This window comes from Lepus europaeus, chromosome 19 (assembly GCF_033115175.1).
Source record: "Lepus europaeus isolate LE1 chromosome 19, mLepTim1.pri, whole genome shotgun sequence".
Classification (NCBI taxonomy): Eukaryota; Metazoa; Chordata; class Mammalia; order Lagomorpha; family Leporidae; genus Lepus; species Lepus europaeus.
Genome location: NC_084845.1, coordinates 17,839,398 through 17,864,530, shown reverse-complemented (window position 1 = coordinate 17,864,530; position 25,133 = coordinate 17,839,398). Strand labels below are relative to the sequence as shown.

The window sequence follows — 25,133 nt, the reverse complement described above, 5'->3', positions numbered from 1 at the left end:
GAGAGAAATATGAATTAGCCTGGTCATTACTTGTATCAAATTATAATACTGTACCCCATAAATAAGTACAAAAAATTTTAAAATGAGTATGAATTAGGATTCAACTCAATAGATAATTTATCTTTGTAAATCTGAATATAGATACAGTCAGTGTTTATTATTAAGTTCTTATTTTTTCAAAAAAGATTTTCTTTATTTATTTGAAAGGCAGAGTTACAGACAGAGAGGGAGGGAGAGATCTTTCATCCGCTCATTCATTCCCTAAATGGCAGCAAGAGGCAGGGCTGGCCAAAGCTGGGAGCCTGGGACTCCATCCAGCTTTCCCACATGGGTGGCAGGGGCCCAATCACTTGGATCATCTTCCTCTGCTTTCCCAGGAGCATCAGTAAGGGAGCTGGGTCAGAAGTAGAGCAGCTTGGACTTGAACCAGCAGTCCCCATAGTGGATGTTGGCGTCACAGGCAGTAGCTTTACCTGCAGCGCCATAATACTGGCCCCAAACATCAAGTTCTTTAAAGGAGAAGGTACAATTTTTTCTTAGTAAACTTATTTTGCAAAGTGCATGGTCACGTTATGCCAATGTCACATTATAAGATAATTTGAGTGATTTTTTTTTTTTTTTTGACAGGCAGAGTTAGACAGTGAGAGAGAGAGAGACAGAAAGGTCTTCCTTTTTCTGTTGGTTCACCCCCCAAGTGGCCGCTACCGTGGCAGACTCTGAAGTCTGCAATAACTGGGGCTGGACCAGGAGGTCTCCCAGGGCCCGAGCACTTGAGCCATCATCTGCTGTCTCCTGGGTGGGCACCAGCTGGAAGCTGGGATTGGAGGTGGAGCTGGAACCTGAACTCAGGTATTTTTTTTTTGACAGGCAGAGTTGGACAGTGAGAGAAAGAGAGAGAGAGGTCTTCCTTTTTCTGTTGGTTCACCCCCCAGTGGCTGCTACGGCAGGCATGCTCCAGTCAGCGCGCTGCACTGATTTGAAGCCAGGAGCCAGGTGCTTCTCCTGGTCTCCCATGTGGGTGCAGGGCCCAAGGACCTGGGCCATCCTCCACGGCACTTCAGGGCCACAGCAGAGAGCTGGACTGGAAGAGGAGCAACTGGGACAGAATCTGGCGCCCCAACCGGGACTAGAACCTGGGGTGCCGGCACCACAGGCGGAGGATTAGCCTAGTGAGCCGCGGTGCCGGCCCTGAACTCAGGTATTCTAATATAGGACATGGATGCAGCAGCTTAACCACTGCACCAAGGGCCTGCTCCCACTTCTGTTTCTTAAGCTTTTGGTGTTGTAGCACTAGGACAGGTGTGGCAAATCCAGACCCAAACTACAGAGTCATCATAATCAGTCATTGCTTTCCTTTTCCACTTAAAAGGACCAGTTCTTTCCTGGGCTCTCCTGGGGGCTCCTACAGACCACAGAGCCTGAATCCCCAGCTGCTTTACTCCAACGTGGCCCAGACACCAAATAGGGAAGATATGGCAGCACCATACTAAGTCTTCCTTTTTTCACGACCTTGTTCTCTACCTTTTATGTTGTAAATTTTAGAATTTTTTTTTTTTACAGTTAGAATTTTTATTTACATTTATTTATTTGAAAGACAGAGAGACAGAGATCTCCTGGCCACTGATCCATTCCCCAAATGTCTGCAACAGCCAGGGCTGGGCCAGGCTGAAGCCAGGAGCCTCAAACTCAATATGAGTCTCCCGTGTGGGTGACAGGGACCCAAGTATTTGGGCTATCACTTGCTTCCTCCCAGGATGTATGCGAGCAGGAAGCTGGAATTCAAAGTGGAGCCAGGACTCAAATCCAGGCACTCTGATATGGGATACCAGCATACCAAGCTGTGTCTTAACTGCTGCACCAAATGCTGAAACCAATGGTGCAACCTGCCTGTGTTCTCCATCTCCTTCCGGGCTTGGGACCTTCCACTTACTTCCTGTTGACAGGTGTGTTGGCCCTGCCCGGTATGTGGCCTGCTTACTGGCCGTCAGCACCAGGTGAACGCCATGCTCCCCATCAGCAGCTTCCTGCCTGACTCGCAGGCGCACACCTGTCCTCTCCCAAGGTCCTGCCCCAGACTTCAAGCACACACCTGTGGGGCCTTGTGGAATCAAGCTTTTTTTTTTTTTTTTCTTGAATTTTTTTTTAAGGTTTACTTGAAAGTCAGTTACAGAGAGAGTCGAGCTTATTTTTTTATTTTTCAATATTTTTTTCTATGTGACTTATTTTTAAAAACTGAAGGCTTACTTGAACATCTTGCTCCCCCAAGTACAGAACCTAACAATTCCCATGCTCTCTCTAAACTGGTCTTTTACTATTTTGTTGGTTGTCCTAATCAGCCAATTAACACATTTTAACTTAGAGCTTAAGAAACATTACCCCTACCCCCCAATTGAAATATTAAGGAATTCAGCTGTAACAGCTTCTAGGCCCAGCATCTTTTGGGAGGGTTGTCGAGGTTTATTTTTTAAAAAATATGATTTATTTGAGTGCTAGTTACAGAGAGAGGGAGAAACAGAGAGAAAGGTCTTCCATCAGCTGGTTTAGTCCCCAAATGACCCGAGCTGGGCCAATCAGAAGCCAGAAGCTGCTTCTGGGTCTCCCATTTGGGTGCAGGGGCCCAAGCACTTGGGCCACCTTCACTGCTTTCCCAGGCCATAGCAGAGAGCTGGATCAGAAGAGGAACAGCCGGGACTTGAACCGGTGCCCATATGAGATTCTGGTGGCAACGCAGGCCCAGGGTTTACCCGCTGCGCCACAGCGCCGGCCCGTTTTCCTTCGTTTTTAGGGGACATTATTTTCCCTGCTTGTCTGCTGGATTACTCCTGTCCCAGGCGGTACTCAGAGCCAGGCTTCGCTGCGCTTGCTGGGGGTCGTCTCCTCCGATTCGGAACCACGCGGAGAGCCCTAACTGGGACACGGAGCCGTGGAAGTGAGAACCCTGGGGGCTGCTTGTCACAGGAGCTGCCGACCCCGGCCCACCAGGAGGACGGCACTGGTGCAAACTTCCGCTAAGACAAGCCAGCCACGCACAGAGAGCTGGGGAGCGCGGCCCGCTGGACGCCGGGGGTGGACAGGCCAGCAGGCCCTGCGCGCTCGCGGCGGGGAGGCCAGCCCAGGGCCAGCCTGGGCGCGGGGGCCGAGGTCCCCAAGCCCCCCGGGCGCCCAGGCCCTCGGCGGCCCCACGCCCCTCCCCGCCGCACGGCGGCGCTGCGCGCAAGGCCGGCCGTTGTCCGGGGCCGTTGGGCGCCCCACGTGGCTCCTGGACGCCTCGAGGCCGGCGCGGGGGCGGGCGCCATTACGATAGGCCGGGGTGGGGGGCGCGGTGTGGAGCCGACGGGGAGCCCGGAGCGCGCTCGCGGCGGCGTCGGGTGGGAAGACGAGGCGCGTCCCTGGTGGGGCGTGGCGGCCGGGCCTGCAGGCGCGGGGCGCGTCGAGGGCGGGAAGCTGGAGTCCCCGTGGAGCCGGCGGGCGCGGCCCCCACAGAGGCCTGAGGCGTCCGGCGCGACGGCAGGGGCCGCCCACGGGGCTGCGTGGCCCGCCACGTCCTCCACGCCCGCCACGCTCCCCGCCGGGCGCGCCGTTCAGGGCGAGCGGGCCGGAGGCGCGGCGAAGATGCTGGAGGTGCTGGTGCTCAAGGTGAGCGAGCGGCCCGCGGACGCACGGTCGGGGCCCCGCGCGGAGGCTGGGCTTCAGACGGGGGTCGCTTGAGGAGGTGACGACCCCGGAGGGCGGTCGCTGCGAGCTGTCCTAGGTGTGGCGTTCCCGACTCGGGCACGTTGGCAGGTGTGTCGCTGCCCCGCACACCCCAGCCCACGTCCGCCCTAGGTTAGGGCCCCTCGCGGGGGACCGCGGACCTGGCTCCCGCCCTTCCCCCCGGCGCCCACCGCCCTCGGGGCTCGGCCTCTGCGGCCCTCCCCCCCGCGCCGCCCCCTCCTCACGCGGGTGTCCTGGTCCCCACCTTGGAGACTTCAGGTGCGGGAGGGCTTCCGACGAAGCCAGAGTTTACAAACCGGAGCTAGGGCGCGGGATGGGGTTGTCTGAGTCAGGAAATAATTGCCTCTGTTTGGAGAGGGACGCCGCAAAGGATGGGGTTTTGTGGTGTTTGTGTTATATGGATTTACTCGACCAAAGGGTCACACACCCCGGAAGCCACTGACTCCTTGCAAGGAGGCCTGGCTCTCAGACTTTTAAATTTATTTTAATTTATTTATTTGACAGAGTTATAGACAGAGACAGAAAGGGCTTCCTTCCGTTGGTTCACCCCCAAATGGACGTTACAGCCGGCACACTGCGCCCATCTGAAGCCAGGAGCCAGGAGCTGCCTCCTGGTCTCCCATGGGGATGCCGGGGCCCGGGCACTTGGGCCATCCTCCACTGCCTTCTGGGGCCACAGCAGAGAGCTGGACTAGAAGAGGAGCAACTGGGACTAGAACCCAGCTCCTCTGCACTAGCCAGATGTTATCCATCAGTCCTAAATATGTTAGTCCCAATTCCTCATTGTAAAAGGGCTCTCACCCATCCTGCCACGTGCACACCCGTGGGTGCAGGACTTGGGCAAGAAGTGCTGGGCTCATGCCCTCCTGCTTGGGAACCCGTCTTTGGGTCTGGTCCTGGAACCTCATTATTTATCCCCTCAGCTCTGCCCAGCCTCCACTTATGACTCCGACCTGGCTCACCCTTGGAGCAAATCTTCTGTCCCTTATAGGAGTATTTGCCCCAGTGAGATACAGGTTCTGGCTGTCCTGATCCAGATTGATGTGGTGTTTCCATGGATACGGTGCCCCCTCCCACCCTGTGCCCATCAACCAGTGATGGGGTACCCTCAGGGTGGTGTGCATATAGGATGGGAAATTATTTAGCTTTAAAATTATTTAGTTTTGAGGTGTCCTCTTACACATGAGGATGTCATATTAAGTGAGGTGAGCCAAGCTAAAAGGCACACGTGCTGTATGATTCTGTGGGAGAGTTGAATGGCAGCTGCCAGAGGTTGGGTTTGTGCTTACAGGGTAGAGATTCGGTTTTGCAAGGTAAGGAATTCCGGAGGTGGATGGTGCTCATGGTTGCACAACAGTGCCAGTCTACTTAATGCTACTGAACTGTACACTTAAAATTGCTCAAAATGATGAATTTTATCTGGAGTTTGCCACGACTTTTTAAAAAGATTTACTTATTTGAAGAACAGAGTGACAGAGACCAACAGAGAGGGAGATCTTCCATCCACTGGTTCATTCCTCAAATGGCCGCAACAGCCAGATCTGGGAGAGTCTGAAGCCAGGAACCAGGAACTCCATCATGTGGGTGGCAGGGGACCAAGCACTGGGACCCCCAGGCACATTAACAGGGAACTGGATCAGAAGTGGAACAGGCAGGACTCGAACTGGTTCTTGGTGGTCATGAGACAGGGAACCCGGCAGAGAAGAGAAGCAGCGACCCAGAAGACAGCGGCACTCCCTGAGTGACGCAGACAGAGGCGAGAGCTGTAACCTGGAGAGAGCTGCATCACAAGGCGCCCTGTAGCAGGGCAGCTGTGCTGTTCCTGAAGAGTCTGGCACGCAGGAGACTGCCGCATCTCGTAGGGACGAGACCTCTCCTGGCTAAGGAAGGCAAAGAAGAGATGTTGGCTGACAGTAATGTGAGGAGGGGCTCGCATGCCCCAGCTGGTTAGGTGCCGCTTGTGATGCCTGCATCACACATCAGGGTGCCTGTTCAAGATCTGGCCGTTCGGCTTCTGGTCCAGCTTCCTGTGTGCTCACATGGGAAGGCAGAGTATGATGGCCCAAGTACTTTGACCCCTGCCACCTGTGTAGGAGATCAGAATGGAGTCCCTTCCCCCCTCCCCAGACTTGGCTGTTGAGGGCATTTGGGGAGTGAACCAGCAGATGGAAGAGCTCTCTCCCCCCATCCCCCACCTTGCTCTTGCTGTCCATCTCTCTCTGTCACTCTGCTTTTCAAATACATATGTACACACAACAGCCCGGGCTTTCCTGGGAGGCCATAGCACCCTGATGACTGGGCACATGGCCTTGGAGCAGTGGCAGAAAGCAGTGGTCCTCGGCCTCCCCTGGGAAGCTCCTGGAGGAACTGGCAACTCGAACTGTGGATGTTGCTGTCTGGTAAAACTGGGCCTGGCTTGCATTTTACAGGTTTTAGAAGCAGATTTTTTTTTTTTTTAATGAAACGTTCTAGCAGCCTCAACATTTAACATTTAAAAAAATTTTACTTATGTATTTTCTTTGGGAAAACAGGAGAACAGAGTTCTTACATCTGTTGGTTTACTCTAGAATGCCCACAGCAGCCAGGGCTGGGCCAGGCCAAAGCTAGCAGCCTAGAACTCAGTCCTGGTCTCCCACATGGGTGACAGCGGCACAGTACTTGAGCCATCATCTGCTGCCTGACCAGTAGGTGCATTGGCAGGAAGCTGGCTTGGTGGTTGTGTGGCCTGGGGGTGAACCAGGCACTCTGAGTATCCCAAGCCGTGACCTGACTGCTGCCGCAAACGCCCACCCCTAAGAATGCTTTGTAAACGTCTTTCCTAAATTACTCTCTGGAAAATTTTCAAACACAAAAACAGCATCATGAATGACTGTATGTTCTACACCCACACTAACTGGTTGGTAACGCTTTGCTGCGTTTGCACTTTAGAAATACGTGTATGTAAAAATTACTTTTTCTTTTTTGGTTGAGCTATTTGAGAATGAGTCTAGAACTCAAAGCACTTAAATGATTTTTCTAAGAACAAAGACTTCCTTTTATAGAACTATAATGTAATCATTACACTTGAAAAATTTAATGTTGGTGCAACACTGTTACCTGATATACAGTCTGTACTCCCATTGTCCTGATAAGGTCTACTGTAGCTTGTTTTTTCTGATAAAGAACCCAAAACTACACACTGCATTTAATTGTCATGGCCTTTTAGAGTTCATTAAGGCAGTACATTGGTCTGTCTTTGATGATACTGAAATTTCTGAAGAATAAGGGCAGTCACTTTGCAAAATATTCCTCAATAATCATAATTATAACTATATTAATATATTTGGGTTAGACATTTTTAGTAAAAATGCTACATAAGTTATGCCACATTAGAGGACAAGATGTTTAAAAAAAAAATTGATGCTGGGGCCAGCATTGTGGTATAGCAAGTTAAGCTACCACCTGTGATGTCAGGCTCCCATATGGGCACCTGTTCAGATCTCATCTGTTCCACTTAAGATCTAGCTCCCTGCTGATTGTGCCTGGGAAAGCAACAGAAGATGACACAAGTGCTTGGGTCTCTGCCACCCATGGGGGAGACCCAGATGAAGCTCCTGGCTTCAGCCTGGTCCAGCCCTGGTCATTGTAACCATTTGGGGAGTGAATTGGTGGGTAGAAGATCTCTGTTTCCCTCCCTGCCTCCCTCCCTACCTCTGCCTTTCAAATAAATAAGTAAATATTTTTTTAAAATTCAGATTAATTTAAAATTTTTAACTTTTTATTAGAAAATACATTGGAGATGCAAAAAAGTGTGGAAAATAGTATCAATATTGGGACACCCACCAAACTCTTTTGTTTATTTGAAAGGTAGAGACACAGGGAAAGACAGCTGTCCCATCCTTTTGTTCACACCCCAGATGCCCACAGTAGCCAAGGCGGGGCCAGGCCAAAGCCTGGAGCTGGGAACTCCACCTGAGTCCCCCACACTGAGGACAGGGACCCAGTCACTCAAGCCATGGTCAAGAGGCCTCCTAGAGTGTGCACTGATTAGCGGCAAGCTGGAATCTGCGTCAGAACCTGAACTCCCGTGTGGAATGCAGACCCTACTTGAGGATTCACTGCTATGACAAAAGCCCACCCCTCTTTTTTAATTTTTGTATAACTTAGAGAAAAATTCATTCCTTTTTGTGTAGAATTCTGTATTTTGAAAAATGCATAGCATCATGTAATCACCACCACAGTGAAAATGCAGCAGTTTCATCACTCCCCCATTTTACCATGATGGAGCTCCTTTGTGGCTGTCTCTTTCTCTACCTGTAATGCTTTATAAACAGAAGATTGCTGTTTTCTGCTACTGTTAGTTTTTCCTTTTCTGGAATGTCACAGAAATGGGTGCCTGCAGAGTCACACAGCAGTGGTGGCCTTCCACTGTGGCTTCTTCAAAGACAACACGTTGGCTACTCCTTTGTGCTGCTGCACAGGGTCAGTGGCAGGGTAGTATTCTGTTGTGTAGATACACAACAGTTAGTTTACACTCACAGGCCACTTGAGTTGTTTCAGTTTAGGGAGATGATGAACAACATTGCTGTAATCTTTGCATACAGGTGTTTGTATGGACTCCAGAGTTGATTTCATTTGGGAGAATAACTAGGATGGAATTACTTGTGTTTTAACTTTATGAGAAACTGATGGACTGTGTTCCAACATAACTGCCATTTTGCATTCTTGTCAAAAATGTCTGAGTTCCCTTTCTCTCCTGTCTCTTTCTCTCACTGTCTAACTTTGCCTGTCTAATAAAAAAAAAAAAAAAAAAAAAAAAAAAAGGTGGGGGGGCCGGCGCCGTGGCTCACTTGGTTAACCCTCCGCCTGCGGCGCCGGCATCCTATGTGGCTGCCGGGTTCTAGTCCTGGTTGCTCCTCTTCCAGTCCAGCTCTCTGCTGTGGCCCAAGTGCTTGAGCCCTGCACCCACATAGGAGACCAGGAGGAAGCACCTGGCTCCTGGCTCGGATCTATCTGCACAGCACGCCGGCCGTAGTGGCCATTTGGAGGGTGAACCAACGGAAGGAAGACCTCTCTCTCTCTCTCTCTCTAAAAAAAAAAAAAGACTGAGTTCCACTTGCTCTTCTTCCCTGTATACAATTAGTATTGTCAGATTTTTTTGTTTGTTTTTTAAAGATTTATGATTTTGACAGGCAGAGTTAGAGATCTTCCATCTGCTGGTTCACTCTTGAATTAGCCGCAAAGGTGGGAGCTGGGCCAGGCCGAAGCCAGGAGCCCGGACTCCATCTGGGTCTCCTTTGTGGGTGCAGGGGCCCAAGTGCTTGGGCCATCCTCCACTGCTGTCCCAGGCACATTACATTACCAGGGAGCTGGATTGGAACCCACGCCTTTATGGGATGCAGGCGTTGCAGCAGCTTTACCGGTAGGCCTTAGCGCCAGTTTATAAATTATAGCCATTCTAGCAGGTGGGTAATGGTATCTCATTGTGGTACTAATTTGCATTTCTTTGTCACCAGCTTGTTTACCATCTTTGGTGAGGTATATGTTAAGATTTGTACATTTTTCTAATAATTATGAATTCCTTAAAGTTCTTTATATATTACAAAGTTCTTTGTTAGATGTATGATTTATGAATACTTTCTCCCAGTTTCCTTTCTCTTACGTTTTTCAAGGAGCAGAAGGTTTTAATTTGGATGGACTTTAATTTATCAGTCTTTGCTTATATGAATTATACTTTTGTTAATGTTATCTCTGTCTAATTTAGCCACAAAGATTTCCTCCTATTCTTTTAGGAGTTTTACATTTAGATATGTGATCCATCTGACTTAATTTTTTATCTGGGATCAGGAATGGATGGAGGTTTTGTTTTATTTGCAAGTGGGTATCTAATTGCTGCAGGACCATTTGTTGAAAAGACTATACTGTGTACATTGCATTCCTGCACGCCTTTATCAAACAGGAGCTGACCATGTTCGAGTGCGTCCCTTTGTGTGTTTGTGTCCTATGGAGTTCAGCGCCTGTGCTTTCTCCAGCGCCACCCTCACCTGATGGCTGTAGTCTCACAGCTGAGACTGGGACTTGAGGTCAAATAGTGAGTCCTCCAGTCGTGTTCTTCTTTCTCATGATTATTTAGGCTGTTCTAATTCCTTTGTCTTTTCTTTTTTTTAATAAAAGATTTATTTTTATTTATTTGGAAGAGTTAGAGAGGTAGAGCCAGAGAAAGAAGTCGTCTTCCATCCGCTGGTTCACTCCCCAAATGACTGCAACAGCTAGAGCTGATCTGATCTGAAACCAGGAGCTTCTTCCAGGTCTCCCACGCGGGTGCAGGGGCCCAAGGACTTGGGCCATCTTCTGCTTTCCCAGGCCATGGCAGAGAGCTGGATCAGAAGTGGAGCAGCTGGGACTTGAACCGGTGCCCATATGGGATGCTGGCGCTTCAGGCCAGGGTGTTAACCTGCTGCACCATAGCGCCAGCCCCTAGAGGGCTTTTTTACAATAGAGTCCTTTTTCCCCACTTTGTGGCTTTCCAAGTCTGGAATTTGCAGGTCTAACAAGCAAATTAGGTACAACAGGATCTAAAACAAAAAGATTGAATCGTTATTAGAGTACCTAGGAAATGTGTTCTCTAAACCAGGAGCAGGTTTTCTCACGGAGAGAGGCGTGTAGGCCTGGCCAGGTACGTATGAGGCCCGACCTCTCTCAGTCTTTAATGGGATACTGGAAGAGACATCATAAGGAAGGTGTGAACCTCTTTAGGGAAGACACCCTGTTGACTCCATTACCTAGCCGGCCTGGGAGAAGAGCTGGCTTGGACAGGAGGTTAGTACAGATCAGGCGGCATTTCTAAAAGGAAGATTGCAGTCCTGCCTGTACTGACCCTAGGCCTTGCCCTCAACAGCAGTAGTTATCTTGGAAGCTGGGCAGAGTAGAGGGCTCTTTTAGCTTGGAGCCAGTAGGGTCTGTGGTTCTAACCTGGGATCCCTTCAGCCCAAGGCAGTTTCATTTACCCAGCTCTTGACAGAATTTGGTAGAGGCTGGCTTTTGTCAGGATGGCTGTTTGCCTGGTCTCCTGGCTTTCCAAATTGAAGCCTGATGCCATTTGGTGCCTCACTGGGCTCTTTGATGGCAGAACACTGTGTAAAGTAGCTATTATTTGTCTTGCCACCCATCTTTACATTGCTCCTGCTAAAGCAGACCACAGAGGCATCCTCTAGGATGTCAGTCAAGGGGTTGTTCAGTTCTGTCCTTAATCTTTGGTGGCCGAGCTAGAAGTCTGTAGTCACAGGCATGTTTTGACAGTTTTTTTTTTTTTAAACAACGCAATGCCCATGAGGAGAGCTATGTTCTTTAAGATCAAAACATGAAGATCGTCTGCCTAATTTGTCTATAAATTTTGTTATTAATTTGCCAAAGAACAACTTTAAATTGGACTTTAGAGGGAGCAATGAGCACTGTATTATACCTTTACCTATATTATTTTTAGATAAATAATATATCTTTATGGTTGCAAATACCTAACACAAGTGCAACTTGTTTGACCAGCAGGCCCAAACACAAACATGTCAATGACTTAAAAAAAATTCTTTTTTTAAGTTTTTCTTACCAACAAATTTAGAACAGCCTATTTATCAGATTTATTTAAGTCAGGTGCACCAGAAAGGTAATTTGTGTTAATTTAGCAGTCTTATATGAGTGTTTATCCATAAGCAATCAAAACAAGTTTTTAACAATTTTTACATAGACATACAACCTGCACATACATAACATGTATAATAGATAATATATAAATATACATTGTAAGACTGAACAATAAAGCAGTTTTAGTAAGTTTTTTAAACTGCTTTTAAAATTACCATTTATTGATTAGAATTACCTTTTGTTTTTAGTAACGTGGATTAACCATACCTTTTTAGTTGGAACCTATAGTTTATTGTTAAACTTTTTTTTTTTTAAAAAAAGATTTATTTATTTATTTGAAAGAGTTACACAGAGAGGGGAGAGGCAGAGAGAGAAAGGTCTTCCATCCGATGGTTCACTCCCCAATTAGCCTCAACGGCTGGAGCTATGCCAATCTGAAGCCAGGAGCTTCCTCTGGGTCTCCCTCGCAGGTGCAGGGGCCCAAGGACTTGGGCCATCTTCTTCTGCTTTCCCAGGCCATAGCAGAGGACTGGATCAGAAGGGGAGCAGCTAGGTCTCAAACCAGTGCCCATATGGGATGCCAGTGCTTCAGGCCAGGGCATTAACCCACTGCACCACAGTGCCGGCCCCTATTGTTAAACTTATAATTTTTATCCATTTACAGAGCTGTCCCAAAGTATTGAATACAATAGAGGCATGGAAAAAAGTTCTTTGGGACCTAGAAGAGGAAACATTTAAACTCCGAACCAACAATATTTTAACTTTTATAAGGAGTTTGGTTTTGTTTTGGAGACTTGAAGCCTCTTATTAAGGGAATATAATTGACAAGAGGCACCTGTTCACACAGTGTTTTAGAAGGCATCCGTTGGCCGGCGCCGTGGCTCACTTGGTTAATCCTCTGCCTGCAGCGCTGTTACCCCGGGTTCTAGTCCCGGTTGCTCCTCTTCAGTCCAGCTCTCTGCTGTGGCCTGGGAGGGCAGCGGAGGATGGCCCAAGTGCTTGGGCCCTGCACCTGCATGGGAGACTGGGAGGAGGCACCTGGCTCCTGGCTTCGGATCGGTGCAGCGCCGGCCATGGTGGCCATTAAGGGAGTGAACCAACGGAAGGAAGACCTCTCTCTCTGTCTCTCTCTCAAAGTCTAACTCTGCCTGTCAAAAACAAACAAAAAAATCCATAGGATTTTGTAAAACATTTACCTTAATAAAAAGGCCTTTGAACCTTTTTATTATATCCATTATGACTGATAACAACACAAGAAGATTAGTAGACCTTGTAACTTTGGACATTTGTATGTTAGTATAACAAAGTTTAGCACCATTTTACATCTTGACAGTACTTTTTTTTTTTTAACAGGCAGAGTGGACAATGAGAGAGAGACAGAGAGAAAGGCCTTCCTTTGCCGTTGGTTCACCCTCCAATGGCCACTGCGGCCAGTGCACTGCGCTGATCTGAAGCCAGGAGCCAGGTGCTTCTCCTGGTCTCCCATGGGGTGCAAGGCCCAAGCACTTGGGCCATCCTCCACTGCACTCCCTGGCCACAGCAGTGAGTTGGCCTGGAAGAGGGGCAACTGGGACAGAATCCGGTGCCCTGACCGGGACTAGAACCTGGTGTGCCGGCGCTGCAAGGCGGAGGATTAGCCTATTGAGCCGCGGCGCCAGCTAGTTCTTTTAATATAATCTAAAAAGCCTAAGTAGTTGGTGCCTCTTAAGATGAGAGATATACCTTTTGACAGTTCCAGGGGTCCAACTGAAAATATTAAAGTCCAAAAAATTTGTAACTTTGAGTTTCTGAATGTCAAGGATGTCAGGAAGGCTTAATATATCTGATTGAAATGGGATCTGTTAACATTATGACATAATATAGATCAGATTTAATCATTGTTATAAAGTGATCACTAAAATTCTTTAAAACAAGTACATATTTTTTTAAATTTATTTTTTAGGAATACAGGTGTCATAAGTACAACTTTAGGAATATAGTTGTTCTTTCCACCATACCCGCCCTCCCACCTTCACTCACATCCTCCCTCCTGCACTCCCACCCCTCCTCCTCCCTCTCCCATTGCCAGTCCCATTCTTCATTAAAATTCATTTTCCAAGAACTTTATACACAGAAGACCAACTCTATACTAAGTAAAGACTTCAACAATTTGCATACACACACACGCACACAAAAACTGTTTGAGAACTGGTTTTACAGTTAACTCTCATAATGCAACTCATTGAGGACAGGGGTCCTGCATGGGGAGTTAGTGCACAGTGACTCCTGTTGTTAATTTAACAATTAATGGGGCTGGCTGTGGTGCAGCAGGTTAACGCCCTGGCCTGAAGCACTGGCATCTCATATAGGTGCTGGTTTGAGTCCTGGCTGCTCCACTTCCGATCCAGCTCTCTGCTATGGCCTGGGAAAGCACTAGAAGATGGCCCAAGTCTTTGGGCCCCTGCACCTGCATAGGAGACCAGGAAGAAGCTCCTGGCTCCTGGCTTCAAATTGGCGCAGCTCCGGCCATTGTGGCCAATTGAAGAGTGAACCAGCAGATGGAAGACCTCTCTCTCTAACTCTCTAACTCTGACTTTCAAATAAATAAATAAATCTTGAGTGTTAATTTTTTTTATCTATGACGTCAGTGACCACCCGAGGCTCTTGACATGAGCTGCCTAGGCTATGGAAGCCTTTTGAGTCCACAAACTGTCAGTATTTGGCCATAAGCAAAGTGGAAGTTCTCTCCTCCCTTTAGAGAAAAGTACATCCTCTTTTGATGGCCGCTTCTTTCCACTGGGGCCTCACGGAGATCCTTCATGTAGAACATTTTTTGCCACAGTGTCTTGGCTTTCTATGCTTGAAATGTAAAATACATACATATTTAAACAGACTTTTAAAACTTTCAAACTTTTAAAACTCAGCTGTTTTTAAACAATTGGAACTTAATGAGACAAAGATTATCTCAGTAGGATACAAAAAGACCATTTTCCCAAATATCTACTAACACATATGTATTTCATAAACCTCATTGCTTTTACAGAGGATCAGATTTTAATCTTACATCAAAGAAAAATAGATTGATAATTTTTGTAGCTAACAAAAATTTTTTATAACCATTTAAGACTTTCACACACCTTTTTGCAACTTACCTATAAACCATTTTATCTTTTCCATTCCAATCTTACAATCCATGTCCTTTCTTTATTATTTCACTAAGAAGCACAGTTTTGACTTGGCAACCTTTTTTCCATCTGTTGATTTTCTTGATTTACATTGAAAATAACAAAAGAATATCCCGAATTTCAACCTTAGTTACTTCTGAGCAGTGTTGAATTATTTTTTTTTATAGACAGCTTATGAAAGCCTATTTGTCAACAAATCCAAAGTTTTTCATAGACTGTAAGGTGTTAAGAGTACCTAAGTTTACATGTAGACACATGTATCTCATTTACCTCTACCCAATTTACATTTAGCAACTAAATTGTTGCTAAATTGTTAGGGTTGGAATAGCTGGGGTTCTGGCCTTTTATACCCCCAGGGATGAGAGAACTGACATCAACAGAGACAGGTTACTTTATTAAGGTAAAGAGGGAGCAGCATCCTGTTCTAGAAAAGTCTGGTCTGGAGTGCACTTCGTTCTGGGGTTTTATCTGGTTAAGGGGGGAGTTTGCCACTGTGGGGCAGGGAGAAGACTTTGCAGCTGGTGGATAGTGGAAATAGGGGGCTCTTTGAAGCCTTTGGGAACTTTCCTCAATCTAATTAGAAAGCTGCCCTGTGCAGCTCAGCTATTTAATTAGTTGTTTTGCAAGGAGTCTGAGGGAGGTTGCACCTGGTTCCCCACCAGGGGTCTCAGAAGGGAGGAAATGGGGAGGGGGTGAGCTGAGGGCAGAAGGAATGGGGAAGGGGCAATGAGCCCTTTACAGATAACTTAAGATGCTGGCATTGTATTATACTTTGTCCGAATTAAAGTCAGAATTACATTTATATGGAATTTTATTTTTTATGAAACAACTGGAAATCAGTTTTATCAGCCTGAGATCTGTTAAATGGCCGTTTTTCATTTAGCCATCTGCTGTCTGTCAAGGGCTGACATCATTGCAGAACTGACATGGTTGCATATAAGCAGACAGGGATTACAGTTGCAGCATTCATAGGTAAGCAGATGAAGCCACATTTCATTCCCAGGCAGATTTCTCTTTCTTCTTTTGACCTTGGGAAGGCCTCTACCACAACGTCAATGGTGTCAGTTAGAAACAAGTGTACTTACGTCCCATGTGGGATCTGTCCTTAATGGGTTGTCCAATGTGAAGTAATGATATAGCTAGTACTAAAACAGTATTTTTACACTTTGTGTTTATGTGTGGGTGCAAACTGATGAAATCTTTACTTAGTATATACTGAATCGATCTTCTGTATACAAAGATAATTGAAAATGAAAAAAAAAAACTTGGTGTTAAATTGGAAATTACATAGAAAATCAATTTTTTAAAAAAATATCGTGTAGGATCTCTGTCATTAATGTGCTGTACACTGTTATTTAATGCTATAACTAGTACTCCAACAGTATTTTTCACTTTGTGTTGCTATGTGAGGGCAAACTGTTGAAATCTTTATATATACTAAACTGATCTTCTGTATATAAAGAGAATTGAAAATGAATCTTGATGTGAATGGAAGGGGAGAGCGAGTGGGAAAGGGGAGGGTTGCGGGTGGGAGGGAAGTTATGGGGGGGGACGCCATTGTAATCCATAAGCTGTACTTTGGAAGTTTATATTCATTAAATAAAAGATAAAAAAAAAAAAGACAAAGGCCTCTGCCACACTTTGGGAGGCTTGGTTCCTGCACCCCTGCTTTGCTGTTGCCGTGAGAGCACATGCTCTTGTTCTGCAGGGAGGGCTCTGCTCCTCCAGCACTGAGCACTGTACCCTGAGCTGCTTCCCGCCCTCTGCTTGGCGGGGCTCCCCTCTTTTCTTGTGATGACTGTCCGAGGTTTTTGGTTTTTTTGTTTTTTTTGTTTTTGGAGGCCAGATACTAGTGAAAGCAGTGAAAACAGATTCTATTCAATACTTCCTGAAGAGAGCTGAGCTCCCTTACCAGAGGTACAGAGGTGCCTGGGTGTTTTAAAGGGAGGGCTGGGATTGGCACAGCTCAAGGGAGGAGTGAGAAGAGTTCATTCAGTGTAAATGCGATTATCCCAGCTGTGTGTGCTAACTGGAAATTATGGAAGTTAGCGCGCTGTCTTCTGCAGAGGCTGGGCCTGGCGGCCCTGGCCTCACAGGAGTGGCTACTGAGCAGGGATACACTTCCAGATTTGTAAGCTTTTTTGAGTGAAGTCTGGGGCCTGCCTCAGATGATAGCCAGAACAGTCAGTTCTTCTGGCATTGTGGAGCTTTCTCAGGCAGGCAGGCTTGCTTGCTTATTTATTTATCAATTTTATTTAAGAGTGACAGGGGGCGGGGGAGAGAAATAGCTCCTAACTACTGATATACTTCCCAAACGCCTGCCATAGCCAGGACTGAACTGAAGCCAAAGCTGGCAGTAGGGAGCCCAGTCCAGGTCTCCTACATGGATAGCAGGAACCCAGTTGAGCCATCACTGCTGCTTCCCAGGCTCTGCGTTAGCAGGAAGCTGGAGTCAGGAGCTAGGACTGAATATTGAATCTTTAGCACTTTGGCGGGGGATTCATGAGTGTCATGACTGTTAGGCCAAATGCTCGCCGCTCAAGTAAGCACTTTTTTTTTTTTGACAGGCAGAGTGGATAGAGAGAGAGACAGAGAGAAAGGTCTTCCTTTTTGCCATTGGTTCACCCTCCAATGGCCGCTGCGGCCGGCGCATCACGCTGATCCGAAGCCAGGAGCCAGGTGCTTCTCCTGGTCTCCCATGCGGGTGCAGGGCCCAAGGACTTGGGCCATCCTCCACTGCCTTCCCAGGCCATAGCAGAGAGCTGGCCTGGAAGAGGGGCAACCGGGATAGAACCCAGTGTGCCGGCGCCGCAAGGCGGAGGATTAGCCTGTTAAGCCACGGCGCCGGCCTCAAGTAAGCACTTTAATGAATAATCGCAGTCATCGCAGGGTTGTGGCCTTGTGCTGCTGGAAGCTGGAAGCTGGTTGTCTGAGTGCGGAGGACTGAATAGAGCCACATGCCCAGAGTGCTGTTGCTAGGGGCAGCAGCTGTAACTGCTTACTTACTCTGTGCTCCTTGCCGTCTCCCCCATTGCCGTTCAGGACTTGGCAAGGATGGGAGGGGTGTTGATGTGCAGACATCAGGGCTCCCTCTATGGCTCTGTTTCAGAATTTCTCCCCCTAATCTTCACTGCCGCCGGCAGCTCTGATTCCTCGAGCCACAGTGTGGCTTTCTGTTGAGTTGTTGCCACTCTGTACAACTGGGAAGTGTTCTGGGATAGTGCCCAGTGAAGTTCCTTGTTTCGAGGGTCAGATCACCAGTGTCTGTTGCTTTTGATAGCTCTGCATTTATTTTGTGTTTTTTCAGGGTTCATAATTGTGATGTGTGTGTAACTTATAAACTATTTTGTCATTGCCAGAATGACTGCTGTTCATTTTTCCAGTTATTATCAGAATAGTCAAACATTCAGAAAAATAATACGATTACTAAGATGAACTATTCCTGCCACTGGTAACTTAGACTCCATATCTCTGGGTGTTTCTGCTTCCATACCTTTTCAGTAGACAGAGTTAGGAAAAACATCTGAAAAATCGTGAGTTCTGGCCGGCGCCGTCACCCTGGGTTCTAGTCCCGGTTGGGGCGCTGGATTCTGTCCCGGTTGCTCCTCTTCCAGTCTAGCTCTGTGCTGTGGCCCAGGAAGGCAGTAGAGGATGGCCCAAGTGCTTGGGCCCTCCACCTGCATGGGAGACCAGGAGGAAGGAAGCACCTGGCTACTGGCTTCAGTTTGGTGCAGCATGCTGGCTGTAGCGGCCATTTGTGGGGTGAGCCAACGGAAGGAAGACCTTTCTCTCTCTCTCTCTCTCTGTCTCTCACTGTCTAACTCTGCCTTTCAAAAAAAAATCGTGAGTTCTTTTTTTAAATTTTATTTTATTTATTTGAAAGAGTTACAGAGAGAGGTAGAGACAGAGAGAGAGGTCTTACATCTGCTGGTTCACTCCCCAGATGGCCGCAATGGCCGGAGCTGTGCCAATCCAAAGCCAGGAGCGTCCTCCAGGTCTCCTACATGGGTGCAGGGGCAAAGACTTGGGCCATCTTCTACTGCTTTCCCAGGCTACAGCAGAGAGCTGGATCGGAAGTGGAGGCCGGGACTCGAACCGGCACCCATATGGAATGCTGGCACTTCAGGCCAGGGCTTTAACCCACTGCACCACAGTGCCAGCCCCAAATCATGAGTTCTTAGTGATGTTGTCAATCAAACTTAATTTTGGGGGGCTGGTGCTGTGGCATAATAGGCTAAGCCTTTGCCTGTGGTGCGGGCATCCCTTATGGGCGCCAGTTCATGTTCTGGCTACTCCTCTTCTATCCAGCTCTATTCTATGGCCTGGAAAAGCAGTAAAAGATGGTCCAAGTATTTGGGCCCCTGCACCTGCATGGGAGACCCAGAAGAAGCTCCTGGCTCCTGGTCTCAGATCTGCCCAGCTCTGGCCATTGTGGGCATTTGGGGAGCGAATTAGCGGATGGAAAACCTTTTTCTCTGTCTCTCTCTCTCTGTAACTCTACCTCTCAAATAAATAAAACCTTTTAAAAAATTTAATTTTCTATTTTATAATTCTTTCCCCTGACAATAAAAATCTTGGTTTCTAATAACAATAGTAGATAAGACCCATTCAGAGAAGTCAGTCTGAGTTTCATCTTCATTCTTTCTACTCCATTCTTTTCTCCTGTAGGAGGTAATCTGTATTTGTTTTGGTTCATCTGCTGTCATTTAAAAAAATATGAGCAGGCTGTATATATATATTCATATTTATTTTTCTTACACAAAAAGCGTACTAAAAATGTTCTGAACCTTTTGTATATATGTATGTTTTAATAGGTATTTTAATAATAAGAATATTTTTAATATTTATATTTTTAAGCTACAGGAGACCAAGTAGAACTGATTGCTTTTTGAGTTGTAATACATAATTGAGAATTACATATTATTGATTACCTGTTTTAAATTTTATCTTTGGCTCTTTGGTATGACCATTTAAGACAAAGGTAGTTGTCAAAAATGATAGATCACTTAAATTAGAAAGTTACGTGGTTCTAGGTTTATTTGGTTTTAAAATAAATCATGCATTATTTTATAATCTTTTAAAAATTCTGCAGGTTGAAGATCCAGATTGCTTCTGGGTTATTATAAAAGGATGTAGTCCCTTTTTGGATCATGAAGTCGACTATCAAAAACTAAATAGAGCCATGAATGACTTCTATAACAGCATGTGTAAAGATATAGAAATAAAACCATTAATGTTGGAAGAAGGACAGGTATGTATCTAAATGCACTTTATTTATTGTATCTTTATTATTATTTAAAGATTTATTTAGTTGAAAGGCAAAGTTAGAGGGACAGATAGAGAGATCTTCCATCCTCTAGTTCAATCCCCAAATGGCCATAATGACCAGGGCTGAGCCAGGCCAAAGCCAGGAGTCAGGAGTTCCATGTGGATCTCCCACGTGGGTGCAGGGACCCAAGGACTTAGACCATCTTCCTTTGCTTTCGCAGGCTCATTAGCAGGGAAACAGACTGGAAGTGGAGCAGCCGGGACTCGAACCAGCACCAGCCTTTAATTATCCTATCTTGAAACACTAATCAGGATGTAGGGGTGGGTGTTTGGCCAGGTAGTTGAAACACCACCATGTTAGAGTGTTTGCATTCGGTTCCTGATTCTAGCTTTCTGCTAATACACAGACCCTGGGAAGTACCAGATGATAGCTCAAGTAATTAGGTCCCTGTTATCCACCTGAGAGACCTGGATTGAGTTCCTAGCTCATAGCCTTCACCCCCCTTGGCTGTTGTGGGCCTTGGGGAGTGAATCATTGGGTGGGAGTGCTCTGTCTACCAGATAATTTTTAAAAATATTTCAGAAGGTTAGAATGATGAATGTGATTAGAGTATTTTAACGTTCATGGTTGTTGCCTTGTGTTAGGTTTTTGGGTTGCATGAGACTCAGGCTGATGGTGGCAGGGGGTGGTGCTTGTGTAAGGTCCAAGTGGGGCAATGGGGTAGATGTCATCCAGATCCAGATGTTAGGGCTGTCTTCCTGGCGGTGGGAGCCAGGGCAGGTATACAGACCTTGGCAAAGAGGACCTGGGGTTTGCAGTTCTGGGCCAGTGCCTCCCTCTTTGGTTGCTCATGGCTTTGACCGACTTGGGATTGTTTCTGCTCTGTGCTCCACATCAGGGCTTCTTTGCTTTCGTGCAGCCCCAGCCACCATTGCTGTGGTTTGATTTTCTCTTGGGTCAGCCATCGTTCCAAGTGTGAACTTCTGTAATAGCACGGAGGGGAAGGACATGAACACTCGTTAGGAGGGAGATAAGACCTCATCTGAATTCCTTCCCTCGTGCCCACAAATGTCATTAGTGACCAATTTGTTATTTTTCCATACCAGTGACTTACTGGAGGGATGGAACAGGGTCAGTGGTCCTTTAAGTGTAGTCTGTGTTTGGGAAAGCATGATGGCCTCCTCACAGTGAGCATTTAACCAGGAGGTTAGCACTTTCTCCCTTGTCCTTTTGTGGAGAGGTGGTTAAACAGGACACTGTGAATAGATTTAGGGTCACTTGTTTTTAAGAACAGGTGTGCTGTTATCTTCACGTGGGTTTAACATGGGAGAGAGCGCCACTTGCAAGCCTTGCTAGGGTGGCCCCTCCTTCGTGGCACTGCTGTGAGTGTTTGACTTCATGCTCTCTCCATTCAGTGACTGTCACTGCCCGAATCCACTTTCATTTGTTTTCTTTTTTTTTTTTTTAAAGATTGATTTATTTATTTGAAAGTCAGAGTTATGCAGAGAGGAGAGGCAGAGAGAGAGAGAGAGAGAGGTCTTCTACTCCCTGGTACACTCCCCAGTTGGCTGCGAGAGCCAGAGCTGTGCCGATCCGAAGCCAGGAACCAGGAGCTTCATCCTGGACTCCCACGCCAGGTTCAGGGGTCCAGTGACTTGGGCCGTCTTCTACTGCTTTCCCAGGCCATAGCAGAGAGCTGGATCGGAAGTGGAGCAGCCGGGGCTCGAATCGGCGCCAATATAGGATGCCAGCACTGCAGATGGTGGCTTTACAGGATATGCCACAGCATGGGCCCCTCATTTTTTTTCAATATGGTGATTTCTCCCATTCCTTCTGTATTGGTGAGCTGGAATTCTTCCCGTTTGGCACTTTCCTTTCAGCTGATCTCTGTTTTCTGGGGGGCCTTTTCCTGGGAGACAGTGCTCAGTTTGGGCAGGCTCCTACACCTGTGTCATCTTCTGTAAGTTGGGTATAGGCTGCGATGATTTTGAGAGGGCCTTTAGAGCTGTCATCACGTGACTAGAGGTTTTACTGCTGAACGTAATAAAGCCTGCCTTCTGTTTTGTAGGTCTGCGTGGTTTATTGTCCGGAGCTAAAGTGCTGGTGCAGGGCCGTCATTAAGTCAATCATGTCTTCAGCAGACCATTACCTGGCAGAGTGTTTCCTTGTAGACTTCGCCAGGTACATCCCAGTAAAATCTAAAAAGTACGTATGTGTGGTTTTATGTCTGTTTGCCTTACTCTCTTTAAGGAGATAATTATGAATTTTAAAGGAGGATGTCAGTTTTTAAAGTAAGGGGATTACCTTTGGCGGAAAGAAGAAATTGAGAGTTTTTGTGCCTTAAGAAATGAAAACTTGGGACAGGCGTTTGGTACGGTGATTAAGTCAGATTTGGATGCCTGTGTTTCACATGAGAGTGCCTGGATCACAGCTCCACTCTCCAGTCTAGCTTTCTGCCAGCGCACCCCCTGGGAGGCAGCAGATGATGGCTCCAGTTGCATCCCCGCCACCCACATGGGAGACTGAGTTCTGGACTCCTGGGTTCAGCCTGGCTGTTGCTGCATTTGAGAAATGAATCAACCGTTGGATAGGCACCTGTGTGTCTGTCTCTGACTTTCAGACAAGTCACGAAGGAAGACTGCAGTTCAGATCTGCGTTTATTGACTAGAGGAGCAAATGGTCCTAATGAGGACGGAGAGAGTGACTGTGGCCTTTCTCCACTTGCCTGCCTAGGGTGGGGCCAGGGCAGGTTCAGGCTGTTCCCTTCTCATCTCCTGGGTGCCCTGTGCCAGCTGCTCTCTGTCCTGTTCTCTTAGTGGGATGGTGTGGTTTGCCTGTCAGAAAGACGCTACCAGGAGGTAGAGAGAAACTCTCCGTGTCTCCACAGAGGAGGAAATTGATGGCCAACCTCAGGTGGCAGAGAGCAGATTATACACCCAAGTGCGTATTCCTGATTGTTCTGCTTCACAGAGTAAAGGTTTGGCTATCACATAGGGTGCGGAGACAGTTCAGGCTCATCCTGACTGTAACCTTCATTGACTGTGGGACTGCATGTACCAGCTCACTAGAAAACATTAGCACATCACTGTGTTCCTAAAGTTGTATTTATAAAACATGCATGAAGTTTTAATAAATGGTTTTGGGTGGGGGGGAACATGCCAGCACACAAGGCTGGCGCTATGGTATAGTAGGTTAAGTCTTTGCCTGCCGTGCCAGCATCCTATATGGGCACCTGTTCAAATCCCAGCTGCTCCACTTCGAATCCAGCTCCCTACTCATGGCCTTGGAGGACAGCAGAAGATGACCCAAGTACTTGGGCCCTTGTACCCATGTGGGAGACCCAAAGAAGCTCCTGGCTTCGGATTGGCCCAGCTCTGGCCATTGTAGCCATTTGGGGAGTGAGCCAGAGAATGGAAGACCAACCTCTCTGTCTTTCCCTCTCTCTGTCTATAACTTTACCTCTCAAATAAATAAATGTTAAAAAAGAGAAAAAGCTAGCACAAGTCACTGTTGGTGTTTAGTGATAATTGTCCCATGGTTTGTCCCAGAGTAAGAGGATGTCCATTTAATAGGCAAACACAAGGACTCTTATTCCACTGCAAAAAGAGCAGAGCCAACTAGCCTTCGGTGCAGTAAGAGGTCTCTCACGTAGAGGAGTTTCGTGGCAGAAGGGCTCATCAGACATGGAGGGTTTGCAGATACTTAAGGGAAAAGTAGGTGCCTCCCCAGCTTGGGATTCTGCACCTCTGTGACCATAATGGTTATAAAAGTACTTGGGGTCAGCGCTGTGGCATAGCGGGTACAGCCACCAACTGCAGTGCCGGCATCCCATATAGGTGCTGGTTAAAAAGCCAGGCTGCTTCACTTCTGATCCAGCTCTCTGCTATGGCCTGAAAAAGCAGTAGATGATGTCCCAACTCCTTGGGCCCCTGCACTTGTGTGCAGGAAGACCTGGAAGAAGTTCCTGGCTCCTGGCTTCAGATCTGCACAGCTCCAGCCATTGTGACCAATTGGAGAGTGAACCTGTGGATGGAAGACCCCCCCTCCCCCCCCCGTGTAACTCTTTCAAATAAATAAATTTTTTTTGACAGTGTGGATAGTGAGAGAGAGACAGAGAGAAAGGTCTTCCTTTTTGCCGTTGGTTCACCCTCCAATGGCCGCTGCGGCCAGCACATCGTGCTGATCCGAAGCCAGGAGCCAGGCACTTCTCCCGGTCTCCCATGTGGGTGCAGGGCCCAAGCACTTGGGCCATCCTCCACTGCCTTCCCGGGCCATAGCAGAGAGCTGGCCTGGAAGAGGGGCAACCGGGATAGAATCCGGCGCCCCAACTGGGACTAGAACCCAGTGTGCCGGCACCGCAAGGCAGAGGAATAGCCTGTTAAGCCATGGCGCCGGCCAAATAAATTTTTTTTTAAAGTACTTACTGTGTTTAGCCATCTGGGGAGCTTTTCCTTTTGTATTTGGTGTTTTGAGTTTATTTTTGGCAAGAGAATCAAATGATTAAGTAGAGCTCTAACCTGTCTGAGACAAAGGGTAGGGATTTAGGGAAGAGAGCTGCTTGACGGTGAAGAAATATGTTGACATGTCTGTTGCTTGCCTTATTTGTCATCTTGCTGTCCATCAGCTGTTTTGTGCAAAGTTGGCAAATACTAATTATTAAAACAACTGTTCATAGTCAGCAGTGTTGGGGTAATTCTGTTCATGTATTAGATGGAATTTATTTCACAGGCTTATTCATTGTTATTCAGTGTTTCCTTTTATTTTTAACTTTTTATGTATTTGAAAGGCAGAGAGACAGAGAGAGAGAGAGAGAGAACGAGAACGCGTGCCTTCTTGTTTCACTTCCAAAATACCTACAGTAGCCCTGGGTAGGCCATGCTGGAGCCAGGAACTGGAAACTCAATGTGGTCTCTCCTGTGGGTGGCAGAGACCCAGCTACCTGCTGCCTCCCAGGGCCTGCACCAGCAGGAGGCTGAGATTGGGTGTGGAACAAGAACTGGAGCCCAGGTATTTTGACACAAGATCAGGGCATCCCAAGCAGCATCCCAGCAGGTTGGCCACATGCCTGCCCCTGGGCAGTATTTCTGTTCCTTCTTTCCCTCCTTTCCCTTCTCCCTCCCTCCTTCTGATTTATGGTATGAAAGGCAGAGTGACAGAAAAGGAGAGAAAGAGAAGTGTATCTTTCATCCTTTGGTTTACACCTGCAAACACCCACAACAGCCAAGCCAAAACCAGGAACCCAGAACTCCATCTGAGTTTCCCACGTAGGCACAGGGACCCAAGTACTTGAATTGTCTTCCACTGATATCCCAGGCGCATTAGCAAGGAGCTGAATTGGCAGTGGATCTGGGCCCAAGCTGGCACTTGCA

At 47.2% G+C, this 25,133-nt stretch overlaps 1 protein-coding gene across 1 annotated transcript in view; it reads left to right on the top strand.

Annotated features, from left to right (window-relative positions):
- Window positions 1-19,578: 19,578 nt before the first annotated feature.
- TDRD12 (tudor domain containing 12) overlaps window positions 19,579-25,133 on the top strand; it is a gene marked incomplete at its 5' end in the record, with an annotated part of 96,334 nt that continues 90,779 nt past the window's right edge. The window contains 2 exons of the mRNA XM_062176006.1: window positions 19,579-19,746; window positions 21,833-21,969. Coding sequence (XP_062031990.1) covers window positions 19,579-19,746; window positions 21,833-21,969 — 305 coding nt within the window. The remainder of the gene's footprint in view (window positions 19,747-21,832; window positions 21,970-25,133) is intronic.